This window comes from Suricata suricatta, chromosome 9 (genome assembly GCF_006229205.1).
Source record: "Suricata suricatta isolate VVHF042 chromosome 9, meerkat_22Aug2017_6uvM2_HiC, whole genome shotgun sequence".
NCBI classification, from domain to species: Eukaryota; Metazoa; Chordata; class Mammalia; order Carnivora; family Herpestidae; genus Suricata; species Suricata suricatta.
In genome coordinates, this window is record NC_043708.1 from 94,859,506 (window position 1) to 94,877,294 (window position 17,789).

Sequence of the window (17,789 nt, forward strand, 5' to 3'; positions counted from 1 at the left end):
AGATTACTGAGGTTTTACTTCTATTCATTCCAATGACATTTAATAATGTTCAATGATACTTAACAGCCTAGAAATGCCCTAATCTCATACAAGTGAATGACTATGGCCTCTCCATTTGGATGTTTAATAGGTATCTCAAAATAAAACATGTCCCAAGTGAAAGTCTTCATCTTCCCTTCTAAATTTATTCTTCCCAGTCCTCACCATCTCAATTAATAACAATAATGCCATCTTCCTAGTTGCTTAGAGTAAAAACTATGAAATCATCCTCAACACTTTCTCTTCCTTCATACCCACATCATCAAATTCAAAATATATCCAAAATCAAACGTCTTATCACCCACAGTGCTAGTTGCCTAGCCTAACCCCCTGCCATCTGCCACCAGATTATTACAATGCTTTCCAACTAATCTCCCCAAATTTGCCCTTGGTCTTCTAGAGTTTATTCTTAAGACAGGGGCTAGAGTAATATAAACACTCTTCTCTATTTAAGGTTTCTTGTTGGTTGCAGTTTTTACTGAAGTATACAAGACTCCATTATTCAAAATACTCTAATCAATGGCTTCTTATCTCAGGGTAAAAGCCAAATCCAAACATGGACTACATTACCTCCCACACTCCACCTCCTCCTACTCTCCCTTCCTCACTCATTTGCAACCAACCCAGTCTCCATGTAGTTCTTCTTTCAGGTTTTCACTCTAATGTCGACTCAAAGGCCTTTTCTGACCACCAACTTTTAAATGGAAGGCTCCCACCTCCCACCTGTACTCTTTATCCCCCTTCCTTACTCACTTTTTCTCCCCAGTATTGACCACAATCTAACATACTATATGTTTTATTTACTTTTTATTGTCCATCTTTCAGCACTAAAACAAGAGTTCAAGGAAGACAGAGATTTCAGTGCATTTTTCTAGCATCTAGAATGGTGCCAAGCACAAATTAGATGTTTAAGAAACCACTGAATAAATAAACAAGACCCAAAGTAGCAAGATGTTTTGCCAAAATGTGACAAAAATATGGCAAGAGTCCTAAGTCTCTGTAGTGTATGAGTCATTTTTCTAAGAATGGTGATGGACTCAAACAAATCAATCTCACTTTTCATTCAGTGGTCACCAAAAACACATATGCATGAGAGGACAATTTCTGATCAGGTGAATAAACTTGATGGTAAGGAGGTATCAGACTCAAGCTAAAACTCCTCAGCACCAAATTAAAATTCAACCAACTGCCTATAATAAGCAAATTTTGCACCAACTGCCTTAAGTGTTTTATCTAAACAACTTTTTTAAAAGGAGTTATAGGTGATAGAACGTTAAGAATTTAAACTTTAAGAAAATAAAGATAGAGTCGTAGGAAAGAATACAGTGCACTGTATTCTCCTACACTGTTTTATCAAGAACGTAGTTTATCAGGGCATCTGGGTGGCTCAGTCGGTTGAGTGTCTGACTCTTGATTTCAGCTGAGGTCATGATATTATGGTTCATGAGTTCGAGTCCCATGTCAAGCTCTCTGCTGGCAGTGCACAGCCTGCTTGGGATTTTCTTTCTCTGTCTCTCTCTGCTCCTCCCCTGCTTGTGTGCACTCTCTCAAATAAATAAATAAGTAAATAAAACATTAAAAAAATAATGTAGTTTATCATATTTTTGAGCTTTAAGTAGAGCAAAACAATGATTTATAAACAAAAAAGGAACTTAAAAATGAAAAAAAGTTGCTGTTTCTGGGAAAAATTGTAAAATATTTTAAAAATTGGGTAGAAAGAGGACGAACTTTCTAGAGACAGATAAGGAAATAAAGGCTAATATATCACCATGTCAACTTATTAAGAAACTAGCCACTTTAGGAGGTTTTGGGAAATTTTTCATTTACAGTACAAATTATTTTGGAAATGTAACACTAATGGATTCAACTTATTATTTGTAAGGAGCTCATTTCATAATAAGCAGTCATCTAAATTGGCTTTAAGTCTCTTTCAAAGTAAAATTAAAGAAGTTCTGGCTTTAGAGTAAAAAAACATAACTGGGTCATACTTTCAGGGCCTCCTATCTGCACAGCAGGCAAGATCACAAAAGGCATTTTGCTTGTTTTTAAAATTCAAGAAATTTGTATGGTACAATGACTTTTCAACTGTTCGGGAGGAAAAAATGCAAGATGCACTAAGTAGATATAGCTTTCAGTTTGCAGGCCAAATAATAACAAGGCCTCCATAAAACAATTAAAGCAATGCTCCTATTTATTAGATAAAAATCTATAACTTCCATATGAATTCTTTTATTGGTAAATAATTCCTGAGGCACTTAAACAATATAATTTTTATTAAATGAAATTAATAGCATCAAAACTTTAGATCTGTATTTAATATAGCTAAAATAAACAAATGTTCAATATTTAAAATATACATATGTATGAGGAAATATATATATATATATATATAAAATATAAACAACTGCATTATTGACCCCCAGTATTTTAATGTTACCTTGACCCAAAGAGACTACATTAATGGTTAAGTGACTACTATGTATTTGAAATACAAATATGTGACTTTAAAACTTGTTTTAAGGTCTGCAAGTGGTTCTGCCAATTCTTCACACTTTCACAATTATTAAGATAAAATTAATAATAAAAATACCAAAGTAAGACAAAGAATATAATAATGTCTAATGGTCTGCACAAAAGCCAAATTAAAAAGTTTATAAATAGGCAGCTATAAAGGAATCCATAGAGAATTCCAGGGAATCTCTTGGAGTTCTAAACAAAACAAAGCAAACACTAAACAACAGTTTTTAAAAAAAGAATATAAAAATAGACATCATAAAATAGACATCAGTATATTTGGAGAACATAAAACCAACCTACCAAAATTAAATTTTTTTTAATTCAAAATCTGAGAATTGGTATTGCTAAAAAACTATAAAGTTAGCACTGAGTAATATATCTTAAATGATAGAAAAATAACTGCAATTTGGAACATGAGTTTAGAGACCTGTTGTTCCAAGGACATAAAAATAACCATGGTTTCCTAACAACCAGAGAACTTTTGTATTCCTTGGACTGTATTCATGCTAGATAAAGATTAAAAGGCAGCAGCCAAAATGACTACACTTCAACTTGGATGTTGAAGCACTTATCTGAATGGGTTTTCTTGGCCACAAGTGACCCACAAGCCTACGATCAAGAGCCAAAGCCCTCACTGGGAAGTTGTGCTCAATCTGGGGGGCCTTGAAACCATCTCTGGCTAAATCAGCATCAGCCTTGCGGGAGGCCAGCCATGAAGGAAGGGAGTCTCCCCAAAATCTGATTTCTTGAGACCACAACATAGAACAGGTCCCACAGTCAAATTATTCATATTCCTTGGAAAGAGAGAACAGGCATCAGTTGTGTCCATCGAAGGGGGACACTGTCCAGGTGTACCCTGGACATTTTTTGAAACCTCTGGGCTGCCTCTGCATCTGAAAAATAAGAAAAATAGTACAATGACAGACAACGGATGAGGAAAAAGACAATCATTTGGCCTAAAAGCTTAAGACTTATAAGAAATTAAGAAAGCAGACAAACAGACAAAAAGACAAACAACTATATTATTTGGAGTCTATTATTCTGAGGCAAGTATAGCAGAGATAAACACAAATTATTTTAAGCAAAGTAAGAAATGACCATAGCAACAAAAGTTATTTCTGGAGAGAGCCAACTGGAAATAAAAAACAAAACTTATGTTTAGGTATGTCAACCTGACACAAAGATAAGGTGGAATAAAGATCTAGTCCCATTTGAAGCTGAAAATTGCTGAATAATGAGAGCTAGTGTCATGAACTTGGCTGCTTAACTGCCTTTGTGTAAGAAAACATCTCAGAACTTTGAACTTAGGAAATTCCAACTTGTCTTGCACCAGGTCACGAGCTCCAAAGAGCAGGAACCTATTTCAACAAGCAGCTTTAAAAAACAAAAAACAAAAAACAAAATACTTTAATATTTTTCATTTCTATTAATGACACATCTTAAAATGCAATAGTGCTAAAATCCATCAAATTAAATTGCACTGAATTAAAAATTAAACTTACTCAGAAAGATGTTCAGAAGTTGAGATACAAACAGAAACTGAAATTAGAAGAAAAGTTATATTTAAAACAGCACATGAAATATGAGTGAGAATAACGATTTAGTCAAGAGCTCATATTGTGGCTGATCAAAAATACCAAGAATAATAAAAAAATCCAAAGTAACACAATTATAAATACGTACCTTTCTCTAGTACAACTTGACAAGTATGAGTTTCATGTTGACTTAAGTGTGTGGCCATATTATCTAAGCCAGAAACATCAGCTATGAAATCACAATTAAGGCACACTAGAGTAATGCCCCTATAAAAAAAAGCAAATAGTGTAAAAGAAAAGGTTTTTTTATCTTTTCTAAAAATCCATACACAAGATCAATGATGATTTTTCTATAATATGCTTTTTGTGTCATAACTGTCACCCCCTTTTTATTACTGAAATTTGATATAACTGATGATTCTCTAGAAAATAGAAGAGCCATATTTAAATTATGCTACTTATTTACAGAAAGTACTTTTGCTTTATAAACTTTTTTTAATGTTTATTTATTTTTGAGAGAGAAAGAGAGAGAGAACAGGGAAAGGGCAGAGAGAAAGGGAGACACAGAATCTGAAGAAGGCTCCAAGCTCTGAGCTGTCAGCACAAAGCCTGATGCAGGGCTTGAACCCACAAACCGTGAGATCATTATCTAAGCTAATGTCAGATGCTCAACCAACTGAGCCACTCAGGTGCCCCTGCTTTAGAAACTTTTACAGCTCATGTCAGTTGATAAAACCTAGGTCACAAGAGACCTACAGCCCAACCCTGGCTCCACTAACAACTTGTGTCACTTCAACAAGTCACAGTTTATCTGTGTCTCTGCTCATCTGCAATCCAAGTATACAGTATTCATTCACTTATGTATGTTTACGAAGGCTTCTGGATACATACTGTACTATTATACTATATTGTTATTACAATGATGACCAAAAATATAGTCTGTGCTCTAGCAGAGCTTACAATCTAGTGTTTTATTTAGGTAATGAAAACATTAGAAGAGAAACATTAAGGTTTTAAAAATATATCATGTTGCTGGGGTGCCTGGGTGACAGTTGGTTAGGCGTCTGACTTCAGCTCTGGTTATGATCTCATGGTTTGTGGGTTCAAGCCCTGCATTGGGCTCTGTGCTAACAGCTAGCCTCGAGCCTGTCTTTGGGTTCTGTGTCTCCCTCTCTATCTGACCCTCCCCTGCTCACAGTATCTCTCTCTCTAAGAATAAATTAAACATTAAAAAATTTTTTTAAATAAAAATAGATCATGTTGTAGCTGCCATCAATTGTGTACCATGTGTTAAAGGAATTGCCATTATTTTCATTTAATACTGTATTAACTCAAGTAGTTAATTCACTATAAAAATCCAAAGCCTGAAGTACTTAGTATATTAGCACTGTGAACCGGTCTGCTTGCTGGGGCCCAAGTTACTTGTTCCCCTAAGAAAACTTCACTGAGTGGGGCCCTTGGGTGGCTCAGTTGGTTGAGCATCCGACTTCAGATCAGGTCATGATCTCACCGCTCAGGAATTTCAGCCCACACTGGGCTCTGTGCTGACATCTTTGAGCCTAGTGCTTGCTTCGTATTCTGTTTCCCTCTGTCTCTCTTCCTCTCTCTCTCTCTCTCTCAAAAATAAACATTAAAAAATTTTAAATGTACTAGATTTCTAAATAAAATATTTTCAACTTAAACACTTAAGGAAAGTTAAGATTCAAATACTTAACTATAATAACTAATTACATAGTCTTTTTCTATTAACTACCCACTGCAGAAACTAAGTCTCAATGCTAAGTAGTAGCTAAATTTCTATTCCATTAGTCATAGTTACTTGGACCTTCACTAAATAAGGATTTGTAATTGGGATTTATAATCAAAGTTCTTGATCTGGCAGGACGAAGGAGACAAGGACTACTATATTTGTGTCACCAATAGAGAAAGCTGGTCTGCACTGAGAAAGGAAAAGAGAACCCAAGTCCAGAGAAATAGTAAAAAGAAAACCATCCTGTCTCAGCAGGTCAGGCTTGAGAGAAGTAATGTTAGTAACTGATAGCTTTCTATTTCCCTTATTCATTGTGGCTCCACCTCCTCCTCTTATGGGTTCATGAGATTCTTTGGAATCCTGCTTATAAGTTATTTTGCTTAGGTGAAAAAAAAATAGGTCATATAATGTAATCATTGTTATTGTCAACTTATTAACAAAGCATAAATACAGTCTTGAAGTTCATCACATACTTTAAAATTTTAAGTGTTTTACCAATAAACAAATACAAACAAATAGCATACCTTAAACTGACTTCTCTGAAGCTCTAGTCTAACAATGTGATATGTATTTATACCTAGATGTCACATTAGGACATTAAACCCCTGACCCTTATTAAACTAAAATTAAGTACTTCCTCCTCAAATCAATTTCTCCTGATTGGTCTTTCTTATGATGTTGTTCCCTCTGATAGCAAAGCTCAAACTAGAGTTATCTCTGTCCCTTCTTTCTTAAAATAATAAGTATGGCAAGGATTTTATAATATTTATTATTTACACTGTGTCAAGCTAACAATTTTAGACATACAGCTACCATCTTATCTAAATATTTTAACAACCCAAAAAGATAGGTGCTAAAATGTATCACCTTTTTATAAAATTAGCTTAGTAAACTGGAAAGGACATAGAACCAGTAAAGGTTAGGACTAGGTTTGAAACTGAGCACTTTGATTCCAGGCCCATATTCTCAAAGATAAAATAATACTGCTTCATAATTTTAACTTAAGCCCTAACTAAATTGTTCATCACTACAATAGTCCCAACCTGTAGGATTCATGTATCTGTAATACATCTTATTGTTAAACCTTCTTACAGTATCACTTGATTCTATATAAAATATCAAATGTTCTCCAGTGCTCTCCAAATTAAGTCCAAGCTCCTTAACCTTATTTTCAACACTTTCACAATCTGATTCTAGGCTTAAAACTACTGTTCCAGCCTTCAATCCTATTACTATTATCTGAACTTCATGCTCCATCCATTTACTACTAACTATTCCCTCGGTATGTCTTGTATTTTCTCATTTCTGCACCTTTATTCACACTATTCCTTCTAACTCAAATACTTCTGTGCACCTTCTATCAGTATAAACAATATTTATTCCTTAAAGCCAAGTATACCTAACACCTATGTAGATATTTCCAAGTAAAACAACCCTTCTCCCTTTTGAAAAAAAAAGACTCTGTACTTATAAAAATCCTCCTTGCTTTGGTATAGTTTTATATGTTCACCCCTTATCTACCACTCAATAAACTGTATATTCCCTGAGAGTTGGTTCCAAGACTAATTCATCACTGTCCTCTTCACAGGACCTGCTATATTATGTACCTGGTAGCTGTATCATGAATTGCTAAAGAGAGACTATTCCAATCCAATTAAAGAGTAATTATAAAAACTGTTGTTCTACAATTTTAAGTATGCTATATCCATTCACAGAAATTGACCGTTTTCAATTTGATACCTATTACAGTTGAAAGAAAAGTATTCCAGATCTTTAAAATGATATAGTTCATTTAAAACACATATACAAAATTGAGCTTGAAAACAGTAAAGTAAAAATCAAACTTGGGGCATCTGGGTGGCTTTGTTGGTTAAGCATCCAACTCCTGATTTTGGCTAAGATCATGATCTCATAGTCATGGGGTCAAGCCCCATGTGCTAAAAAAGCACAGAGCCTGCTTGGGATTCTCTTTCTCCCTTTCTCTCTGCCCTTTCCCTGCTTGCATGCATGCTCTGTCTCCAAATAAATAGATAAAAACTTTTAAAAAATCAAACTAAAATCTCATCTTTGGAATAAAACCCTTTTTACTATAAAAAATTTTAGTAAGGACATGTAATATGATCTTTATTCCTTGAATTCAGTAAATGTTTTAAAATCTGTAATAACGCATTTAAAAAACTGAATCAAAATATTCTCTCCCTGTCAATCACTGATTCTCATATAACAGATGGGTCCTATTGTTCATATAAGTTACTCTCAACATATACATTAACTTATTCAACAAATATGTGAGTGCCTACCATGTGCCAGGGACTAATCAATGCCTGGCAGTGACAAAAATCCAAAACTCACATATTCTAGAGAGAACCACACAGAAAAATTTAAAAGTAAAGTATACAGTATGTCAGATGATAAAAGATGACCTGAATAAAAGTGAGCTTAAAAAGGATATAGGGAGTGCTTGATCTAAAAATCAAGTGGTTAAGGAAAGGCTCGGAGTAGCAACCCCAAGGAGATAACAGAATACATTTAGGGAAAAAAACTAGTCATAGGGACCAATAAACATAATATCATCTCTTTTTCTACCTTTTCCACTATCTCAAAGCACCAAAACAAGTACTGGCTAACTTTATCTCTATATATTAGCTTGGTGCAGCAAAGACCCCGATATTCCAAGTAGCAATGGCAACATGAACAAAATGAAGAATGAGAGAGTCCAAAGAATTCAAAATAATATTTAAAAATGGTGCTCTGTGGATTCTGAGTTAAGTGTGTGGTACAACCAAAATTAATTATCAATATCTTTAGAAATACTCATCAATAGTTCTTTCTGCACAGTAAGCAAGGTGTACACTTATCTTTATATGAAAAATAAAAAGAATTATGAACTACATAATAATTTTAAGAATTCCAGTGGTTTTAAGAAATTTACTTCTACGAATGTCTGTGTGGCTCAGTCGGTTAAGCGTCCGGCTTCGGCTCAGGTCATGATCTCACGGTTCGTGGGTTCGAGCCCTGCATCGGGCTCTGTGCTGACAGCTAGCTCAGAGCCTGGAGCCTGCTTCAGATTCTGTGTCTCCCTCTCTCTCTGACCCTCCCCTGCTCACGCTGTCCCTCTTTCAAAAATAAATAAAAACATTAAAAAAATTAAAAACCAAAAAAACAAATTTACTTCTAAAAAAGTGTTACCTTACGAGGTATCTAAGGTATCTTTTTAATATTCAAATATTGTTGGACAGCCTTATTTTTGTTTCCATTTTATAATACAAATGCATGAAGGTATCATCTTAACATCACTTGTCACCACTGCAACAAATTTAGCAAAAGAATATAGGCTAATCATACTTCTATAAGGCCATAATGAATAGAACTCTCTAATGTTCAGTAGTACTCATTTAGATTCCTAAATTGGGCATTTTGATATCAGGTTTAAAAATAGGACAAACTACAGTAAGATACCACTTCATACCCACTAGGTTGGCTGTAATCAAAAAGAGTTAAAACAAGTGTTGGCAAAGATGTAAAAAAAATTGGAACCTTCTTACACTGCTTGTGGGAATGTAAAATAATAAAGGTACTTTGTAAAACAGTTTGGCAGTTCCTCAAAGGCTCAACATAGAGTCCAGAAATTCTAATTCTAATATGTACTAAAGAGAAATGAAAAGATAAATCCAGGCAAAAACTTGTACACAAATGTTTATAGCAGCAATATTCATAATGGCTTCAAAGTTAAAATAGCCTTAATAAACAAACTATGGTAGATCCATACAATGGGTTATTATTCAGCAATTTAAAAAAATGAAGTATTGAAATTCTACAACATGGATGAATCTTGAAAATATGTTAAGCAGAAAAGACAATCACAAAGGATCACATATTGTGTCATTCCATTTACAGGAAACGTCCACAATACATAAATCTATACAGACAAAAATTAGAATAGTGGTTGCTTAGAGATGGGAGTAGTTCGAAGGAAATGGGAATGACTATTAATGGGTACAGAGTTCTTTCTGGAATGACCACAATGTACTAAAATTAACTGTGGTGATGGCTGTACAACTCTGTGAATACACTAAAAACTGTTAATCATAGTATTTAAAGGCATGAATTACATGGTATATGAACTATATCTCAATAAACATGCTACATACATCATCTATAATTTAAGTTATACATTTTTTCAATGGAAAGAATTTAAAAAGATCAACTAGTTACCTGAGATCTTCTGAATGCTTCTTAAAAATACAAAACCTTTTACTTGGACGGTTACTATGAAAGCTGGAGAGACAAAACAAATTGTATTAATTTTATTATACAGTAAGTCATATTAATTTATAGTTTTATTATCAAGTCTATACTTAAATGTCTAGTTTTGAATAAAAGATGATATAAATAATAAAATAATGCTTATAATCACTGTTTAATTCAATATTTTATCTTAAATTCCACTTTATTTATTTTCTAATGACACATATTTCCCAAGCATATTCTTGAATAACCAGTATTTCACCATTAAATTAAAAAAGGAAATACTCAAGAATTTTATCTTAAAAGTAAAGCACATCAATTTTTTTCATCTGTTACAGAAGAGTTGAAGACACTTTTAAATGTATTCAAATAACATTTTTGTATAATATGAATCATTATCAATCATCATTTTTTAAATCATTTTCCAATCTTAACATGCCTGTGTCAGGGAAGGGGGGAGTAAAATCCAAATCATCTTTGAAGTAAACAGTCCTTCAGCTAAATGCCACTGTTTACCATTTGTAAAATCAAACATTTAAAGAGTTCTTTGCAATTACTAGTAGAGGTTGCTAAAAAAAAAAAAATAATAATAATTTTAAGCAGAACCCTAGAGCTAAAATCATGCTTCCCCTACACACAAAACAGAACCACTAACCACACTTTGTACCCACGATAATAGCTTTCATATACCCTTTTAAATCTGGTAAAGAAAGCTTTCCTGTATTAGAAACCCAGGACTAGTTTAGCACAGTATTACTCAAAGTAGAGTCATAGACTAATAATATCAGCATCATCTAGGAAATTATTTAGAAATGCAAAGTATTATGCCCCCACAAACCTAAACGAATTGATCTTTGACAGTGGGGCCCTCTGAATCCATTTTCATAAGCTTCTCCATGATTCTTATTTATGCAAGCTAAATACTGAAAAGCGGTAGCCCCAGTGCACACTGACAGACTCGTCCACATCAATGGTCACTCTCAGATACAAGGTAGCCATCACCAACACAGCAGGTACATATGGGCAAGGAAACATACTGTCACTAGCTGTCATCCCCAGAAAATGTCTTCAGAAGACTTCTAACAGTCACTTCTTCAATTTGAGGATAAATACTACTAAAGAGTTTATAAATGCAAGACAACATCACAAAAATAATAATTGGGTTTTTTGTACAACACAGGGGGTTAGAAAATACTGAAATTACATATAAAAATTAGTGCATATTTACTGTTTCTTCAGAAGAATAAATCCAAGATTTATCTCATTCTCAAAGAATGTGAATCAAAACAAGTTATTTTTTAATGAGATTTAAAAGTTACTTTTAAGAGCTATTTTTCTTTCTCCTCAAATGGCCTATTTGGGTTTTATTTATTTGGTAAGAAGAGAGGAAAAAATTATATTTTAGCATCTTTTTTGTGGCTTCCATTTCTGTCAATAACTTGTATCTTTTTAAAATGTTGATAATTTTACAATTCTAGTTGTCTGAATCCAATTTTAATTTAGATTTCTCTATCTAAAAAAACACACTTATCGTGCCTCTTTATTTATATTATTACATAAATTCCATTCTTTTATTATTATCCCTGTATTGTAGGAATGGAAAAGTGGATCTACATCGCTCACAAGTAAAAGGGAAAAAACCCAACAATTCTTTCCTATTAGATCTGCATAAAGTTAGTAACAATAAAGAAAAGAGGGAAAAGTCTTAACTGCTTTAAAGTTTATATTGTTTTAAAAACAATATAGTAAAAGCATATTTTAAAATCTAGGTACTAAAAGTTCATTACCTGTATATAAATTTCGCTAAAAAAGGGGAAACTTTTCGCTAAAACTGTACAAACTTTTCGCTAAAAAAGGGGGAAAAAACTCCCTTTGACCATATTTTCTTAATAATCTTAATTCAGTCTAATAACTATTTTGTGTCTGATGAAATACAAAAGGAACATCAACAATACTGATGGTATGCCTCATTTAAGACCCTAGACTAGAGGATGATGATACAAAAGAAAGAGGCCAAGTTGTCTGCCCTATAGTTCAAGGTCCAAGGGGCCAAGGGGGATAGGGGGAAAAGTCAAACAGCAGCTGGCACAGAATAAATGCCTAATAAATGCTTTTAAATGAATGAATACATATTTATCAATAATAATAAGATAAACTTTAATAGTGACACATATGAAGTTTTGTAGCTGCCTAAAGGAAAAATGCAGATAAATGGAATAGTAACTAGCTAACAATTAGGAGTGCCTTTCAGTTAAGAAGGTCACTACTGCCTTGCTCCAGGCAAATCAAAGAGCAAGATACAGAGGGATTTTCAAGAAAATAATCATCAAAGGGGCTGAAAAGGTGGTTAAAAATTAAATATTGAAAGGTCTCATATTCTCCAAAAAATCTGAACTTCATGACCATGAATGTTAGGAAGGCAAAGGATTATAAGCCAAAAATGACCTGACCAGATATGCTTCCTGTAGCAACAGAAGTAAGGAAAAATTGGAAAAAAGGTGCGTGGCGGGAGGACAGACTATAGACAGGACATCAGTTACAATACTATCACAATAATCCAACTGTTCTTCTAATGACTATTATTAATGCCAACAAATCTATACAAAGTATATAATGAACTCAAGCATATAAAAAAATTAATTCAGTACTCTGTATTATTCACTGTATAGGAACAAACTGTTACACAAACTTTCTTTTTCCTTGGAAAAATTTTAAATCATCCTCCAAAGCCTAAGTAAAATGTCATTTATAGAATACCTCCCCTTATTTCTTACTTTCTCTGTGCTTTATAGTCATTTGTTTACCACATTTGGTTAGGTAAATATCTCTGTCCTACTAAATTGTGAAAATTAAAGGCAAGGACAACATCCATAATACCTAACAATGACAACTCAGATACAAGAATAGCTATAATTACTTTTAATATCTCCTAAGCAAAAATCATTTTATTAAGTGCTTTAAGTACATTTTCTGTAACAATGACTTTCTTTCTAAAAAAAGGAAACTGAGAGTCAGGTTATGTAATTTGCCCCAAATTACACAAGTAATAAACAATTGTTAAACCTTGGATTCAAATCCAGATTTGTCTGATTCTCACCACCAGTCTGCCATACCTCTTAGCAAATAGTAAACTCTGCTAGAAAAAGAGGTATTAAACACTTATGTCTGTTAACTTAACTGTATTACCTGTAGAGAAGAAGCCTTCCTATATATCATGTTGAGGAATAATAACAATGTTACATAGTTATTAATTTCCTTTTTTTTAGGTGACTTTAATTGTTACCTGAAAGCTATAAGCAAATAAGGTGCAGTAACTTGAACAACCAAACCCAAAAACTACTTAAAAAAAAAAATCACTTAAATATAACATGTTTAATGATGTTCTTCTTCAAGAGTCTTAGTTAAAAAATGCTACAAACGCATCAAGATTTTTAAATATCCTTTTTTGAGATTTTATTTAGAGCCTTTTATGATTACAATAAATAATAACTATGACTTACTATTTCTAATGTGCTAGGTGACACAGTGAATACAGCAAGCCCATTCTTCTCAAGGAAACAATACAGACACAAACAAATATAATAAAAGGCAGAATAAATAAAAGGCATACAGCTCAAAGTGAGGAATGATCCCTGTGAGTGGTTGTGGTGATTAGACAATACAAAAAATAAAAAATAAAAAAAGACAAACAGAAAAGAAGAATAGGGACATTCTAAAGACTAACAAAGAATAAGGAGACACCACTGTCAAAAATGAGTTATGTTATAAACTTTATTCTGGGGAAGAGAAGTCAATTCATAAAGATGGGAATCTTTACAGAATGGATTGGGGCAGATATGAGACCAAAGGGAAAAAGACCAATTAAGAGTACAGACGTGATATAGGATACAGATTAAAGGTATTCATCCTCTGGAGAAGATGAAGCTTCTGTACATATAGAATTCAAGCCTATAATATGAATTCACACTGGGTAGACGTAATGGTGGGCCACTCAATGGGAGATACCTAAGGCAGTGAATGAGGCAAGTGTAGAAGTACATAAAAAAGAAAAGAGACCTACCAAACCCTAAGAGTGTCAATGGAAGCTTTTAGTTCCTTAAGAGACTAACAATGAGTAGGAGCTCAGTTTGTGAGGATGATGAAGAAAAGGGTTGGGCTTACTGGAAACTGGAAGAAGGGTATAAGGGAGTTGGGCTAATTGGCATAGTTTAAGAATAGAATGGATTTAGAGGTTTATAGGACAGGTGGAAAGCCTATGACAAATGGGAGGGAAGGGTGGAATAATTCTTGGTTTAACAAAACAGAACATACATAGCAACACTACAAAAATACAAACAATATTATGAGCAATTATATGCCAAAATATTGGGCAAACTGAAAGAAATGGACAAATTCTAGAAAAATATAAACTACCAAAACCAAAACAGGAAGAAGTAGAACATTTTAACATACCCATAGCCAGTCAAGAAATTGAATATGTAATAAAAAAATCTCCCAACAAACAAGAGTCCAGGGCCAGATGGCTTCCCAAACATTTAAAGAAGAGTTAATATCTATTCTTTTGAAGCTGTTACAAGAATAGATATGGAAGGAAATTTTCCAAACTCATTCTATGAGGCCAGCATTACCTTGATTCTAAAACCAGACAAAGACCCCACTAAAAAGGAGATTTAGAGACCAATTTTGCTGATGAACATGGATGCAAAAATTTTCAACAAGATACTAGAAACTGAATGCAACAACAAATTAAAAGAATTACTAACTATAATCAAGTCAGATTTATTCCTAGGCTGCAGGGGTGGTTCAACATCCACAAGTCAAATAAGGTGCTGCATCAACTTAATGAAAGAATGGATAAGAACTACATGATCCTTTCAACAGATGCAGAAAAAACATTTGATGAAATATAGCATTATTTCATGATAAAAACCAGAAATAGAAAAATAGAAAAGATAGAAAAAAGCAATAGCGGGAACATACCTCAAAATCATAGAGGCCATATATGAAATACCCACCACTAATATCATCCTCAATGTAGAAAAATTAAGAGCTTTCCCCCTAAGGTCAGGAACATGACAGGGATGTCCACTTTCACCACTGTTGTTCAACATAATGTTGGAAGTCCTACCCTCAGCAATCAGGCAACAAAAAGAAAAAGAAGGCATCCAAATCGGCAAGGAAGAAGTTTAACTTTCACTCTTTGCAGATGACATATTCTACTTGGAAAACCTCAAAGACCCCACCAAAAAGCTGCTAGAACTGATACATGAATTCAGCAAAGCTGCAGGATATAAAGTCAATATACAGAAATTGGTTGCACTTCTACACATCAATAATGAAACAGCAGAAAGAGAAATCAAGGAATTGATCCAATTTACAACTGCACAAAAACCCATAAAATACCTAGGAGTAAACCTAACCAGAGGTAAAAAATCTGTATGCTGAAAACTACAGAAAGCTTATGAAAGAAACTGAAGATACAAAGAAATGGAAAAACATTCCATGCTCACAGACTCAAAGAACAAATACTGTTAAAATGTCTATACTACCCAAAGCAATCTATATATTCACTGCAATCCTTATCAAAATAACACCAGCATTCTTCAAAGAGCTAGAACAACTAATTATATATTTGAATGGAACCAGAAAAGACCCTGAACAGCAAAAGTAATGTTGAAAAAGAAAACCAAAGCTGGAGGCATCCCAATTCTGGACTTCAAGCTATATTACAAAGCTATAATCATCAAGACAGTAAGGTATTGGCACAAAAACAGACACATAGATCAATGGAACAGAATAGAAGACCCAGAAATGGACCCAAAAATGTATGGCAAACTAAACTGACAAAGCAGGAAAGAATATCCAAAGGAAAAAAAGACAGTCCCTTCAGCAAATGGTGCTGGGAAAACTGTACAGTGACATGCAAAAGAATGAATATTGACCACTTTCTTACACCAAACATAAAAATAAACTCAAAATGGATGAAAGACCTAAACCTAAGACAGGAAACCACCAAAATCCTTTAGGAGAAAACAGGCAAAAACCTCTTTGACCTCAGCCACAACAACTTCTTACTAGACATGTCTCCAGAGGCAAGGGAAACAAAAGCAAAAATGAACTACTGGGACCTCATCAAGATAAAACTCTTCTGCAGAGTGTAAACAACAGTCAACAAAACTAAAAGACAACAAACAGAATGGGAGAAGATATTTGCAAATGACATATTGGATTAAGAGTTAGTATCCATAAAGAACTTCTCAAACTCAACACCTAAAAAACAAATAATCCAGTGAAGAAACGGGCAAAAAAAATGAACACTTTTCCAAAGACTTCCATATGGTGAATAGACACACAAAAATATGCTCAACATCACTCTTCATCAGGGAAATACAAGTCAAAATTACAATGAGATACCACCTCACACCTGTCAGAATGGTTAAATGAACAACTCAGGCAACAAGAGAAGTTGATGAGGATGTGAAGAAAGGGAAACACTTTTGCACTGTTGGTGGAAATGCAACTGATACAGTCACACTGGAAAACAGTATCGAAGCTCCTCAAAAATTAAAAATAGAGCTATCCTATTGCTCAGCAATTGCACTACTAGGTATTTATCCAAAGGATACAAAAATGCTTATTTGAAGGAGCACATGCACCTCGATATTTACAGCAGCACTACTAACAATAGCCAAATTATGGAAAGAGCCCAAGTGTCCAACTGATGAATGGATAAAGAAGACGTGATATATATAAAAATAGAATACTACTTGGTGATCCAAAACAATGAAATCTTGTCATTTGCAACAAAGTGGAACTCAAGGGTATTATGCTAAGGGAAATAAGTCAGTCAGAGAAAGACAAATACCCTATGATTTCATTCACATGTGGAATTTAAGAAACAAAACAGATAAACATAGGGGAAAGGAAGGAAAAATAAGACAAAAACAAAGAGGGAGGCAAATAATAAGAGACTTACATACAGAGAACAAACTGAAGGTTGTTGGAGGGGTGAAGGGTTGGGGAATGGGTTAAATGGGTGATGGGCATTAAGGAGGGCACTTGTTGGGATGTGCACTGGGTGTTATATGCAAGGGATGAATCACTGAATTCTACTCCTGAAAGTCTCAGAAAATCATGGTGCACAGGGGCCAATCAAAATGATATCCTGAAAGAGTATATAGGTAGTAGTCATGTGAAGTCTCGACAGATGATAAAGCTTGGATCATTTGTGTTCTTTCAGATGCTAGTGAGTCAAAGGTAAACATACATATAAAATAACTAGAAATACAGAGCTGGACCTCAGGAAGACTAAGGATTAAAACTGGAAGATTTGAAGTTGAAAGGTAAAAGTGACAGTAATTAAGTTATCAAGAAAGCGAATGTAAAGAAGTAAGATGAGTTAAAGGAAGTAAAGACAATGAAATAGAGTAGCCAAAAAGGAAGACAAAAGATAGTGGCAATAATTTAACAGAGGCTGAAGAGAATACTTTCAAAAGTGAGTGACAACAACGTCAAATACTCTAAAGAAGTCATGTGAACTTCAGTAAAAGTGAACAAAAGTGAATAAACGTGATAAATATGAAATAAATAATCTTTTAGAGTGGCAGCATTAGTTGGTATGTGGGGATGATACTCAAGTTAAAAGAGAAGTCAATTACAAATGAGCTAGTAAACACTTCTTACCAACATTCATGGTAAGA

The 17,789-nt window shown here is 33.9% G+C and overlaps 1 protein-coding gene across 13 annotated transcripts in view; it reads right to left on the reverse strand.

Annotated features, from left to right (window-relative positions):
• Nucleotides 1-17,789, reverse strand: part of ZNF280D (zinc finger protein 280D) — a 124,618-nt gene that overhangs the window by 41,483 nt on the left and 65,346 nt on the right. For 10 of the 13 annotated variants that reach the window (XR_003912982.1, XR_003912984.1, XR_003912983.1 and 7 more), the window contains 3 exons: nucleotides 10,057-10,119; nucleotides 4,240-4,358; nucleotides 4,059-4,095 (listed from right to left, as the gene is read on the reverse strand). Coding sequence is in view for 9 of the 13 variants with exons in the window: in XM_029950810.1 (XP_029806670.1) it covers nucleotides 4,059-4,095; nucleotides 4,240-4,358; nucleotides 10,057-10,119 (219 nt within the window). In the remaining 4 variants the exon portion in view is untranslated. Of the gene's footprint in view, nucleotides 1-2,294; nucleotides 3,450-3,658; nucleotides 3,931-4,058; nucleotides 4,096-4,239; nucleotides 4,359-10,056; nucleotides 10,120-17,789 lie in introns of those variants that run through there. The other 3 variants (XM_029950814.1, XM_029950813.1, XM_029950815.1) reach the window with 3 other exon arrangements.